At 45.5% G+C, this 13,554-nt stretch overlaps 1 protein-coding gene across 1 annotated transcript; it reads right to left on the bottom strand.

Moving 5' to 3' along the window:
• Positions 1–4,988: 4,988 nt before the first annotated feature.
• Positions 4,989–9,014, bottom strand: tekt3 (tektin 3). Its single transcript, XM_034558208.1, has 7 exons — positions 8,445–9,014; positions 7,739–7,822; positions 7,580–7,650; positions 7,327–7,470; positions 6,784–7,006; positions 5,873–6,027; positions 4,989–5,276 (listed from the first exon to the last, which is right to left on the bottom strand). Exons 1-7 carry the CDS (start codon positions 9,012–9,014, stop codon positions 5,060–5,062), a joined length of 1,464 nt encoding a protein of 487 aa, XP_034414099.1. The 3' UTR covers positions 4,989–5,059.
• Positions 9,015–13,554: the final 4,540 nt, after the last annotated feature.

The raw sequence follows: 13,554 nt of genomic DNA, 5'->3' as shown, positions 1-13,554 counted from the left end.
GAAACGAGGGCCACACAGAGGAGGACAGACGGGCTTGAAGTGAGGCGGGAGGTAAACACTGTTTGTTTGTGTGTGTGTGTGTGGATAAAGTTTTAAGCTACTCACAGCCCTTGTCTTGTCATCGCGCTTTAATCAGACGGGACACAGAGTGGTGACAGCGAAGGGGTAAACCGAGGCCCTGTCCCTTTTTTTAAAATACACTAAATACACAACAGATTGATGTGAGTGAAGACCGTCTGCGGGTTCAGTTATGAGATAATAAGGAAATGAGCTGGTGGAAAAGTGAAGGACTTCACTCTAAAGTCCAACGAGGCCGTTACGTCATTGTGATATTATTTAATCAATGCTCGTGAATAAGGAGGCCTAAAATCTCCCCGTTTTGGGGAAACATGTCTGCGATTGCGTCACTCCATTGCACGTCAGCGAAATCCGGCATTAAAATAGCACCCTCTGGAAGAATCGAGAAAAAAAAAAGGCCCCGTGTCACTCTGACACATTATCACACGGTGGTGATGCACACGATATCCCGTGACATTCAATTTTGTAAATGGGTGAAAGAAGTGGCCGGAGTACAAGCAGTAAGCTCGCCCTCTTCCATGACCGTGAGGAAAATGGATGACCGGCTCTGTTTTTAAATTTTTTTATTATTGTGCTCTGCTTGTTGCTATGGCTTCCTAATAAAGCCACATTTGTTAGATTGCATTCAGTCAGCCCACAGTGCATAACTCCCAGTCATCCTCGCCCCCCCCCCCCCCTCCCTCCCCCCCATTATGATTCAGCAGGAAAGACTGCAGTACTGTATCTTGACTGGCGTGTCGCTTTGCTGTCCAGCCGCTCCTCTCTCCGTGGAGAATGTGAACAGATTGTGTCTCACAGATCGATGTATATGGACACAAATGATCTACACGGACCTGTGTCTTCTCTACATTGTGCTGCCAGTCCCTGTGGATGACCTCTGAACTTTGGTTCGCAGTAATGCTTCTCTGGCTTATCTCGACTCTCCGATTGGAGATTCAGTTATGTGCAGAATGCTTGTGGGGGGAGATGTAATGTTGATTCGACCCAAGTTTAGGGAGGCAAAGATTTCTCACGCGAGCAAGTCGTCGGCGTACGGTCGCACGCAGCCGCAGAGCCGCAGTTGGGATGGAAAACCGCATTACCCACGATGTGTCTTATCAGTCAGTCTCCAGCTTCCTCTCTCTCTGGCTCGTAACTGTTACCGGGGCCGATTGCTCAACGGATTCACGCTCAGTTTCTTCTTTTTTTTTTGCTTCCTTCAGTAGTAGAGAAATAGAGAAATCTTCACAGCCCGGTCCCAAAACAGCCTCTTGAGGAAAAAAAACTCTTGAGCTTTTGGGCAACGGTCCAAACGCGGCAGGAAGAGCTGGTTCCCATGAATGTTTGGTGCTCCGTCCACACTGAGGCGCTTGGAGATGACTGGTGATAAATGTTTCATACCGTCGAGCGAGAGGGATTTAAGGCCGTGACCCTGTGATACCCTGGCAGCATGTTTCGTTAATTCGGATATTTCTGCCAAAATTATAACCCAGACACATTCTTTATGATAAAGTTCTGTTTTTTTTTTTTTATGTACCCAAGATAAGACTGTGATCCTGGCAGAAAAAGCTCATTCCAATTGTAATTGGACAATTTGTTTGTGCTGTGTTATGTTGTGTTGATTGTGTGGTTGTACATGCACGTAATGTGGTATTCGGTGTATCGCATGTTTTAAGATGTTGTTTTGCTTCTCTCTTACGTTAAAGTTACGGCTGGATTTAAAGTTTCGTGAAGTAAGAGACGGTCTGCTTTATTTTAATTTGAATATAATTGGTTACTATGGTTACTGCAGGCCATTAGACAACAAGCCTCAATTGAATTATCACAAAAGACGGGCTGGACGAATCACCTGAAGTAGAAGCTTCAAATAGTGTCCCCTGAAAAGGAAAGCGCTGTGTAGAACAGCATAGAAAAATAGCTTTTTTTTAAAAATTGGACAGCTAAATCTACATTAATCAAAATATTTTTAAATATTTACATAGAATCAAATAACTGTGTGTGATGTGTGGTGGTGTTTCACCAAATGGGGTATTAATTAAAACAATTTGTAAGTCGTTTTTGCGGGCAATACGAATGCCTTTTTAAAAACTTTTACTGTAGTTCGCGTACCTATTTTAAGCCCAAACGTGTTGTTTTTCCTAAACCCAACAAATTGGTTGCGTTGCCTCCCTGACTGCGGCCATTAAATACATTTAAAAAAGCGGCATGCAATGACACACTATAAGCCTAAATCGCGCAATAATACAATGTCGTGCCATTTCACGCGCCTTCCCATAAAGTTGGGTTGGTTTCCACCAGAAGGCCGTTTCAAACCTCAGGTTTTTTGCTGGCGTTGGTGGAGACCAAAAACAGAGTTTAAAGGCAGGCAAAACATTGGAGAGTTGGCCAGAAATACGACTCCTGTATGATAATAATGTTGCTCTGTGTCTACTGGATGTGTATTGAGGCCATTTTGCTTCCTGTTTTGGAGATCTAATTAACAATAGCGTAGTCAAGTTGCCAACATATTAACATTTGTTTGTACAGGTTACAATCAATGCTCATAATAGAGTAATCAGTGGTAATACATATTTAAACTGACATACTTAAGAGTAAAGCAAACAGTCTCCATGACGTCCACCACATTTTTCTCCTTCAAGGATGCACACTCAGACCTCGTCTGTAATTACAGCACCGAGTAAGAGACCCCTCGGTCGCTGACATCCAGTCCCAAGGGATCTGCAACAGTGGTCAGTCAGAAACATAAAATATAACATGGCGCGCAGGGCATCTATAACAAGACTGGGGGTGTTAAGAATAAACCGGCAATATGTTTGGCCCGCGGGGAGAATTCCAGAGTACATTCCCCGTAAGCGGGGGTGGTTAGAGGAGGTCAAATAGGAAGGCCTATTTGTGTCCCATCCCAACAGAGACCCGTGAACCTCAAAGAGGCACGCGCTGTAGAAACAGGGGTGCATTCCACTTAAGTGAACCGAGTTGGAAGAAGGGGAAAGCGAAGCAAAGGGGATGGATACAGAAAGAGGGGGAGGGGGGGGGGGGGGGGGGGGGGTGACTCTGTGCTACCTGTCAGTATGTTTAATTTCAAGGTGATGAGAGCAGCGGGTCTTTTGATGTAAGCGAGACAACAGGAGGCCTTTCTTTGCAATACTAGGGCTGAGGAATGTGCCTGGGCAGGAGCGGGACTACACACACACAACACACACACACACACACACACACACACACCTACACGCACACAAACACGCATGTCGGAAACCATGGCCTCCTGCAATGGACTCTCTCCTGAGGGCTTCAGTCAAACACAATGCTGTTTGCAAAGCAGGAGAGCTCTCGGTGACGCTGACTTAATACAGTTGTAAAACATTACTCCTAAATCAAAGTGCAAGTTACAAACACACACACACACACACTGAGTGGTTTATCTTCAACGACCACTCCCTCCCTCCCAGTCAGGAGTCTCTCTAATGAAACTACTCTATTTACACCAGAGATGTTGTCATGCTTTTAATGCTGCGGCCACTGAGAGGATATCGGTGGAACATGATTCGGAGACAGATTAGACTGGAGCTCAGCTGCCCGGGTCTCATCTCTTAACTGTGATTGCTATGCGAGTCCCGCTAACCGTCTCCGACCTCCATTCACGTGGTCTGACAGACGCACACTGGAACGCAGACGTACCTCGGTGTGTATTTTTCCTTCCGGTGCTATAAGATAACAAGGAGCTCAAACAGAAATTGACTGCAGGGGAGAGAATTAAAGGAGAACCTAAGGTTAAAACGTGGGGTTTTAGAACCAGAAGAAAATGCGACCATTCGATTGTGATGGGACTTCTCCACGAGCTCTGATAGTGGCGATCCATTTAAAGGATCGGAGACGCGGTTGCTACTGTATCGACGACGTTTAACCCGAGTTTACATTCCAAAGGTAATGTAAACGCAGTAGGAGTGGGAGGGGTGGGTCAAAAAGTGTGATAGCGTTCAAAGTTGTTGTGTTTAAATGTGTCGGTTCAAGACGGAGTAAAGTCTATAGACGGCACCTCTCCCTGTACTGGTGGAGACAGTAGCCAATGAGAAGTGAGTGGTACGGGGCTCAAGTCCTCTACGGTGGGTGTGGGGTTTCATAGACTTACAAGTTGTTCGTTCAGCTCCTCCTACGGGTGAGGCGATGAGTGATGGGTCATCAAAGTAGTCCTTCACGATCCATATTTCTGCCTGCAACAATAGGGCGTATATGCTCGGATTCAAATCAGTGTCTTCCATGTCGCCGCTCCCCTTTTTTAAAGGTGACATTCGGGTCAGTTCTGAGTGAGCCTTCAGAGAGTTGTTTGTCTTTTGTCTTACCCCCGGCTATCAGTTTGGGGATTACTGCCGCATGCGCCACCAGGACCGCTCGGGCTCCACTTGGGCCTTCCGGCCTGTCGCCGTGACGACAGATCTGTGGTTTGGATGAATATGTCGCACTAAAAGGAAAAATTACTGCTGTTCGTGGTGTCAAATAGCAAAGGGGTTACGGTTATGAAGCGTTCAAGTGACGATCTCATGTTGGATGTCATTTCTGTGGATGATTGTCAGAACGTATGAAGCGCTCCCCTTTTGATTGTTGAGATACGACTCGTACGACATGAAGAAATTAACAGTAGTTATAAAGGTTGTATGGTTTTGATGATTCACAAGGTTTTTATTATATGCTTTTCAAATGTTATCACAAGAGTTTCTATATATATATGTATATATCATATATTTTTTCCATATAAAATATCTGTAATTGGGGCGCAACATTAAAGAATTCAGAGAGATGTCTGATTAATCACCGTGGATAATTTCTTTTTTAAACCTCTTGTAGATACATTACAGGTACAATACTCAAAAATTCCGATAATCCATTGTTTATGATCAGTGCTCGTAAAATGAAGCAATTTTGTTTTGGCCAAATCAACCCACAACACCCTCAAAAATCACTCCAAAACCACTCCGCCAAGGCTCCCCCTCCTTGAAGACTCAGTTCAGGTGTAGCCCACCAGGCGAGGCATGCTGGGAAAGCTCTTGCGCATGCTCATGCACTTTTCCTGGTCCAGGAAGAGTGAGTTGGCCTTGATGGACAGGTCATGCTCCAGGGTCACTTTGGTCTTGACCAGAGTCTGCAGAGTGTTCTCGGCCTGCATGAGCCTCTCCTGGAGCTTATGAATGGTGTCCTCGATCTCCCTCACCTCCCCCACCAGTCTACAGGAGGAAGGACAAAGAAGGAGGCAAGGAAACCTGTTCAGCCCCAGGAAACACTTGGAACCACAGACAAATAATGTATGTAGTTAATATTGTATATACAGACACAGATGGCCCATTAATAACGTATGTCACTGATCAACGTCTCACAAAGGTTTAGCTTCGCGAAAAGTTTTACATCCGCATGAAAGTGAAGAACACAAAAGACGCAGCAATTACATTTTCATTAATGTCAGCATGTACATTCTTTTGTTGAACGCGTACAAATTCATTTTACGTAGCTACTATATTTTGGAAATACTAATGATTTCTGTGAGTAATGGCCGGTCTTTCTGTGTTCTCATAGCAATACGTTTTGTGTGGCTCATCACGGTGGCTGTAGCTATCAAAATGGGGCTACCAATATATTGTAACCCCAATTGTACCCAACTCAAAACAAATATAAAGTATTTTCACAAAGATGTATACTCAAATTGTTAGTTTTTTTCTTTTGAACCCGTGTGATTGATCCTTAGGGGGAAATAAATGTCTGCAGAAGAAACAAATGACTTTTTTATCTCATGAATGTGCTAATGGCCACCATGACCAAGGAGCACCTGTGGTGCGGGTTGTCCCTGCAGAGCTCTACGTTGGGCCTGCGGGTCCTCTCCTCCAGCCTGGTTTGGGCCACTTTCAGCGGGCACTCTTTGTCTCTGAGGGCCTTCCTCAGGGACTCAATCAGCATCTCCGTCTGGAAGATCTCCTGCAGAGTCTGGGTGATGAGACGAGACAGACGTAGGAGATGAAGTGACAGGAGAGGAAAGCGTTGTAGTTACAGCTGAGTGTCTCATTCAGCCGGTGCAGTTAATTAGGGTAAAAGAGGAACTATTGATGAGAGGAGGGGGATAAATGATCATCTCAATAGTCGAGGCAGAGAACAAGTAAACGCTGTCAGCTTTGAATCAGCTGAGCGCAGAGTTGCACAGTGGCCGGCTCTGTGCCGACCCATTTGATGTAATTCAATCCCAGCGAATCACTACTCCTTACAACTGGCAGTGACGGAGGTTTATTGAGGACTCTGTGTCTCACATCACAGCTGCTGTCAGTGTTCAAACCCTGTCCAACAGCTGATGTGGATTCACTGTTTAACCCGAGAACAACGGGATCCAGTGTAGCGTGTGGCACAAGCAATGAAAGGGACATTTATCACCATTCCATGTCTTCTGACAGTAAACATGAACACGATCAGACACTTGTGCAGACACAAGTCCCCAAAAGGCCCTTATTTTAGCGCTAGATATCTGCGTGAAGTATAATAAAGGGTGCAAACACATGATCTCTACCTCGTAAGTGGCTAATTGAGTTAGAGAAGGAGTGGATTCAACTCGGAGCCATGTGATTGCCTCTTTAAAAATGACACTTCTTCATAATCCATCAACATCAGATGAAGGCAGAACTCTGATTGGTTTCTCATTCGAAACCGTCTCGTCTTTCGCGACGCGTGACCATGCGGCCGGAGGGTGCAGACCTTCGCCAGGTGCGTCTGCAGGCTGTTCTTAGCATCGGCGGTCTCCGATATGCGGTTTGTGAAGGCCACGTTGGCGTTGTTGAACTGGTTCCACATTTCGTTGGACGTGGTGCTCAGCAGGATCTCGATCTCGTCCCTCAGCTTCTGGGAGGCGGCCCGTCCGCTCTGGGAAAGCAGGATGTTGTCGTCGGTGAACTTGGACCACGAGTCCGGGAGAGAGAGCCTGACGGGGGGCCGGGGGGGAAGAATGGCGTAGGTTATTGGAAGTTGACACTCTCAGTGTCATTGAAACATTATGTAGGCAGGACAATTGTCTCTATCTTTCGGTTGGTGCACCACTTGGGTCCAGCCTAAAATATCTCAACAAGTATTGGATGGATTCGCCAGCAGCAGCCTTATTTGAATTTCAAAGACTGTGATTCTTTCTGTTGACCATTTAACCCATCCGGTATACCGAGCTGGTTTAGACCAACATAGGAAATTGTTAGCAGCCGTTTGGCGTGATGAAACCGTTAATAATTGATGGCCCAGAACTGTACTCACGAGGGGTCAAGTCTTTCAATCCCTCTGTAGTAGCCGATACCGTCGGATGTGTTCCTCAGATGGTGACACCGGCCATCTATCCTCTGAGCGGTCACTTTGTCGCTCATGTCTCTCTCCAGTTCATGCTGGGCTGCTCGGTTTGACCTAAGGAACCCCGCAAAGCAACACGGAAACACAACTGTATCTCAAATCCATGTAAAACAATACAATCCGACATGCAATAATATCTCATGAATCAATGTCTCAGACTCACGCCAGCTGAGCGAGGGCCCTGTCCAGATGTCGCCTCATCCGTTCCTGACATGACTTGATGACTTCCACTTCCTTGTTGCAAACGCAGGTAAATGCAAATTACGCAAACGATGTTTTCCAAGGTTGCTATCGGGAAGTGACACTCTCGCTTTAACGTTACCTTCATGAGGTCTTTCTCCACGCCGTCGTGGACCAGATCGATGGACATCCGCTTCTCTCTGTGGTACAAACACTCTTGAGACACCTGTTGACAAAGTGATAATTAAACGTCTTGGGAAAATGCAGCGATTTCTTCATTGTGACACGTGAATAGGTAGAACGGGTATACGTGCCAGATGTGTGCCTCTCCCTATGCATAGTGCGGTGTATAAGCTGCATTCTCCAGTTTCAGTTGCCTGGATGAGCCTCAAAGAAAGCCACCTGCCATCTGATCTTAGCTGAGCAAGGTGTCCATGTCATCAGATCTCCAGCCAGATCAAGTTGACTCACTCTGGCTGAGACAAATGACCAGCGGTCCTCCACCAGGGGCCGCGCATTGACCTAATTAGGACTTTGTCCCGGCAAGAGCACTGTTGCGTTTTAAAGGTTTCCTGAACGACCAGACGGACACGGTTGCTACAACTAAGCTGGAAACCCATAGTCAAAACTGGTTCGCCACAGACCATGATATGCACGACTGCCGTGAACAAAGGCCTGACCCAAATGTGAGGATTTTCAAATGCAGAATGTCAATATCCCCCTGCAAAATGTTCCAATAACACAAGTCAAAATTCCGATATTACTTACCAAATATCAGTGGGTTTGTTACTTCAAGGTAACAAACAAACACACACACACACACACTCATTTATTCCTTCCACCCTCACCTGAAGGGGCCCCTGAGTCTCTGCCAAGGCTCTCTCCAGCCTCCTCTTGACCTCAGTGAGCGCCGCTATCTCTGTCACCATGTTGTCGATCTCGTGGCTCAGCTCGGCCCTCCAGAAGACAATGTCATTGAGCCGCTCGCCGATGTTCTTGCTGGTCTTCTCTTGGGTTAGCCTGGTGAGCTGCTCCTTATCCTGCATCATCCTCAGGGTGTCTCTCCGAAGTCTCTCTGCGCTTTTCCGCGACGACTCGGACTCCCTGTAGTTGCTCATGTTGGACTTGTACCAGTCGTCGGGGGTGTAGCGGGTGGACAGCGTTGTCCTGTTGGATGGGTAGAACATGGTCTGGGCTCGAACCAGATCTAAGTTATCTCGCTGTATGGAAGAGGGGGTTGGGACGGTGCTGCTGCTCTTGTAGTAGCCGTTGGTCCTCCACAGGTTGGCGCTGGGGTTCATGGCCAACGCAGGCTGGGTGTGGCGATAGCTGGACGCCATGGTGGAGATGGCGGGCAGGAAGTGGCTGGTTTTGGGCCGAGCATATGTGGCTGTTAGAGAAGATCCGATCAGCTCCATTTTTGAGTCCCCTCAGGGTGCTCCTGTCCAGTGCATAAAATCACTTTTCCCAACAGGTATTTATATCAACTTCAATTTGTGGGCTCATGAATTTACTTTACATTTGAAAGCAGATATATTATTCATATTGTATAGATCCAAGACATTTTAGATAAATAGATCAGACATTAAATACCATCTATTAACTTTTGTATCAATAGAGTTGATAGGTAAAGAAGAAAAACGCATTAAAATGAATAAATAAATGTCTTACCAAGGAGTCTGGCTGCAGGCCGGCTTCCTCTCGGCTGCGCTTACCTGGAAATGAGCTCAAGAACGCACTAAAGGTAAATTGACATGCATAATAGATAGACAAGTTTGCCAGTCATTCATTCAGCCGGCCAATGGTGTTGCACTAGTCCTTCGGGCTGCAGGAGCCAGGCCCATCCAAGATTGCTGCTGTTGTCACAGAAGCGGTTGCCATAGGTTACTGAAACACTCTGCCTGGCATCTCCAGATTAATGGTGAGCAGGTGCTTTTTAATTTCTACAGTGTAGACGTTCTTTCTATTATCCGTGTGGCTTCTTATGCACTGCAACTCCAGATAATCCTAAAAACTCTAAAATAGACACATTTAAGCACAGAAAACAAATCCTTTGGCTCCAACGTGTCTATTATGACTCTATGAACATGTTTCTTCTCGTCCTCTACTTAACTTGGTAATTAAAATGTGCACAATTCACATTTTCGGAGAGGGTCGTCTGCCTTTTAAAATGTTGGAAGCTGAGCAATCTGAGCTTTGTCTTCCAAAGCAGAGGAGTTCAGTTGGTTGCCAGGTAGCATCAGATGGCTCACCCTGCCTGTATGGATTACAGTCATCTGTTTAATGATTCATGCCACAGGAAGGAGTCCACACAAACCCTGTGTAGCACAGAATAAATAATCTGCGTTGTGTTACCCACTATGAGAAGTGAGGATCGTTTTACACTCGTCTGTTCTGACGGGGCAGAGCTGGACAGGTGATCGTCTGGTTTCCACCACAGAGACGAGCAGAGCTGTAGCCAGGAGTTACTCAGCTGGGCGAGCTTTGTTTTAACCAAACATATGCACGTATGAATAATTTTTGAATATTGCAGACAATGGTTTCTACGGTGGCATGTTGAGCCATTGTAGGTAAAAAAAAAAAATTAAATAATGACGGATGGGGTCAAATTCCAAGAAGATATTTTGAGATTAAGTCTTAAATAGACGAGAAAAAAAACAACAACAGAAATTTGGGATATTAAAAAGTCATGGATTTATGAAAAAGCATGATAAACATTGCAAAAACTGGGGTAATGCTCAACCCAGCTCCAAATAAGCAGAATGGATGGATGAAATATCCACTATGTTGTACGTTTTTGTTGCTTATTTCTGTTCTTAATCGATAATTTTAGGAAAAGTTACGTAACTTGCGGTCTATGTCGATACTATATTATCAGCCTGCCAAGATATCAGTCAAGCCACAGTTCTAAATGTTAATACATGTTATAATGTAAATAACATTATTGTTATAATGTCTTCTATCCACTTGTAACTGCATACCTTGTCATCTCAAGATCTGGCTACGTGATTGGCTTCCCAGAATCCCCCTCTGCGCACTATTTTGCACCTCGTGGTGAAGCTACTATTGTCATAAACATAAACATGGGGGGGTTTAGATTTAGAATGGAATGACGTGCCGCTGCTCCACCCCTGCGGCCTCAGCATCACTTAACATGGCTTAAGAAGGCCACCCCGCGCGCCTCCACCGCTGTGACCTCAGACGCTATAAATACTCCCCAGAAAAAGCATGAAAAGCCGGCCCTCGTATGAAATTCCTCCCCTGGATGGAGCGTCGAGTGAAAAAGTGCTTCCCGGTCGATCTCCTCTAATGGCCTCAGAACGCGAGGGAAATGTTAGAGGGGCATATATATATAAATATATATCTATATATACTCCTGTACGGGGGGGCATGTTGTGAATTACTGCATAGTGGACATGTCTGAGGGAGCGAGCATGCCGTCCTCTCCACTCAGAGCACAGTGACACCGAACTGAATGCTGTAATGCCCCCAGGAATGAAAACACAATAAATAACAGCTTTTGGATTAAATTCCTGAAATGTCCGGTGTCTAGGGAAAGTGTTCTCTTTCGGCACGCGGTACGGCATCGTAGCCACGTGGCGGTTAGACTGTATCGTTTGGGGATTACATTTCTTTTATTTTGGCTCGGATGAGACGTGTGTGTGTGTGTGTGTGTGTGTGGGGGGGGGGAATGCTCACATTAGGACAAAGGGGACAAAATAAAGGATGCACCGGACCTCCCGCCGGTGCTCTCAGGTGACGGCACACAGGGGGGGCTCGGATTTCATCCATCAGCCGGTGAAAAAAGGACTTTGGACTCTTTCTCAGATATGTACGCGTTCATGTGCACGCCCCCTTTCTTTAAAGCATGAATACCGGACATTTACATAACACGTGTCGCCAATAACTGCAGACGTAAAGCGAGCATAGTTCAGCCTTGTGACACCAAACCCCTCCTGTGCTCACAAGCCACCAGGCAAACTTTAAAGACTTTAAAGAATTATTCTACTTTTCTTCTGAAAGTAAAGACGCACGTGACCTCAACATCGACGATTCCGCCAGCTCTCGGAGGCCTTGACACATACTTTTACTTTCTTTTTTTTCCCACCGTTGACCTTCAGCTTATCAGGTAAGAGTAGACAAGCAGAGGAGGTCAGAAGCGTTCTCTAAACATTCACACCCGGGGAAAAACAAGCCCTTGTCTGTTCCGTCTCCGGCCCCTGGTGTTTTCACTACTTCACCCCCACCCAACCACCCATCCATCCACTTTCTATGTCAACCTGGCAAGCTTCCTGCTCCATCCAGCGCTCTGGTCACACACCACAGCTTCCCTTTTTTTTTTTTTTTTTAAATCAGTAGTCCCATCGTGCTTTGCTTGCTCTACTAACTGCACAGTTCAGTGGGTAAACCAGACATGCAGCTTTCTCTCTCTCTCTCTCTCTCTCTCCCTGCACAGGCCGTTCTAACGGTATCGGTTTTCCTCTCATGAATTGTGGATGGAGCGCTCTGTGAGGAGGGTGCACGGCCACACCCGGAGACTCACACAGGAGAGGAACTCGACCGTTAAATCCCATCGCCGCATCAGAGATCCCCCGCAGAGGTGAATGGCTCATCCGGATGGGGAAATCACAGGAGCCTCCCGGGCTCATCTCAGGTCACCAGCGGCCGTGTGATACAGCGCTGTGTGTGTGAGTGTGTGTGTGTGTGGTCTGACCGTTAAAGGTGCAAGGTCTCAACAGGCGATGCTAACAGCGCTAACGGTGTTTAGCTGAGGGACGTCCTCTCGTATTTGGCCGTTCATTGCAAAGGCTCAGCAAGTGGTCGTGGCTCCTTGGTTGTGCACCTTCTCAGACATGGATGTCACAAAATAGTTACCGCCTCGTGATTTTACAAAGACGGACAATTTGTCTATGAATGCTTATGAAACAGAGCCTTAAAAATCTACTTTTTTTATTTTTTTGGGACAGGATATTCAACCTTCATTATAATGCGCTTCAAATAAATGACTTGTTTTCTTCGCAGACGTATGTATGAAGTCGATCAAGTAATCTATGAATATGAGATTTGAGTTTCCAATGAATTACAATTACTTCTACGAACATAAAGCATATCTGTGGCCACGTTGCCACGGCAGCTATAAACAAAGCTTTACGCATCTGTCCTTTACGTATGGCGAGTAAGTCGCCCAACGTCACTAAGGCCTTCTTTTCTTCGACAGCATGCTGTTGACCAAACTCAACCATTGGGGGGCTGGTAAAATCGAGCTTTTCTAAACAATTCCTTGCAGAAATGGAGCAAAAGTTCACAAGAATTGCAACAACTACAGATACAGAAGTGGGACCTCTCATTTGCAACACACTGGAACTTAATTTATAATAATAGGAATCTTTCAGCCAACAGTCTCCCAAAGGGCTCCAATTGGATTAGCTGTGTCAGTGTTAACGAGATGATGATGATGTAATTATCGAAGCTGCCATCGGAGTAGGTTGGTTTCCAGTAGATTTTAAATGATTTAATAATCATAATGGGATTGTAACTGATGGTTACATAATGCATAACGATACGTTTGTTTTATTTTATGTTTTTCTTTTTGGATCTTACGTTTTCGTATTTTGTGTTTTCTCCAGTTAAAGGATAAGGTTTGGCACTATTTCATGTTTTTGGAGTCAACAAATCCAATAAAAAAAATTCCTAAGAAAAGGTCTGTGTGATCTCAGTCGTGTCCGACTTTGCAGCACTCCTCTCTGAGCCCATTGAAATCATAAATCTTAAAAAATGCCTTATAATAGCTTTTGGAGAACAATGGAGTTCAGGAGTACAGGGGAATAAGGCTTTGGATGCACATGTAATTCTTGTTGTTGTAGGTCTATAGATGGGATTTATTAATAGTAAGAACAATATAGAATATCACCAGACGTATCCCTTTAAGCAGCCAGATCCATATGTGTATTACATATA

This window comes from Cyclopterus lumpus, chromosome 19 (assembly GCF_009769545.1).
Source record: "Cyclopterus lumpus isolate fCycLum1 chromosome 19, fCycLum1.pri, whole genome shotgun sequence".
Classification (NCBI taxonomy): Eukaryota; Metazoa; Chordata; class Actinopteri; order Perciformes; family Cyclopteridae; genus Cyclopterus; species Cyclopterus lumpus.
This window is presented reverse-complemented; position numbering and strand designations above follow the sequence as displayed.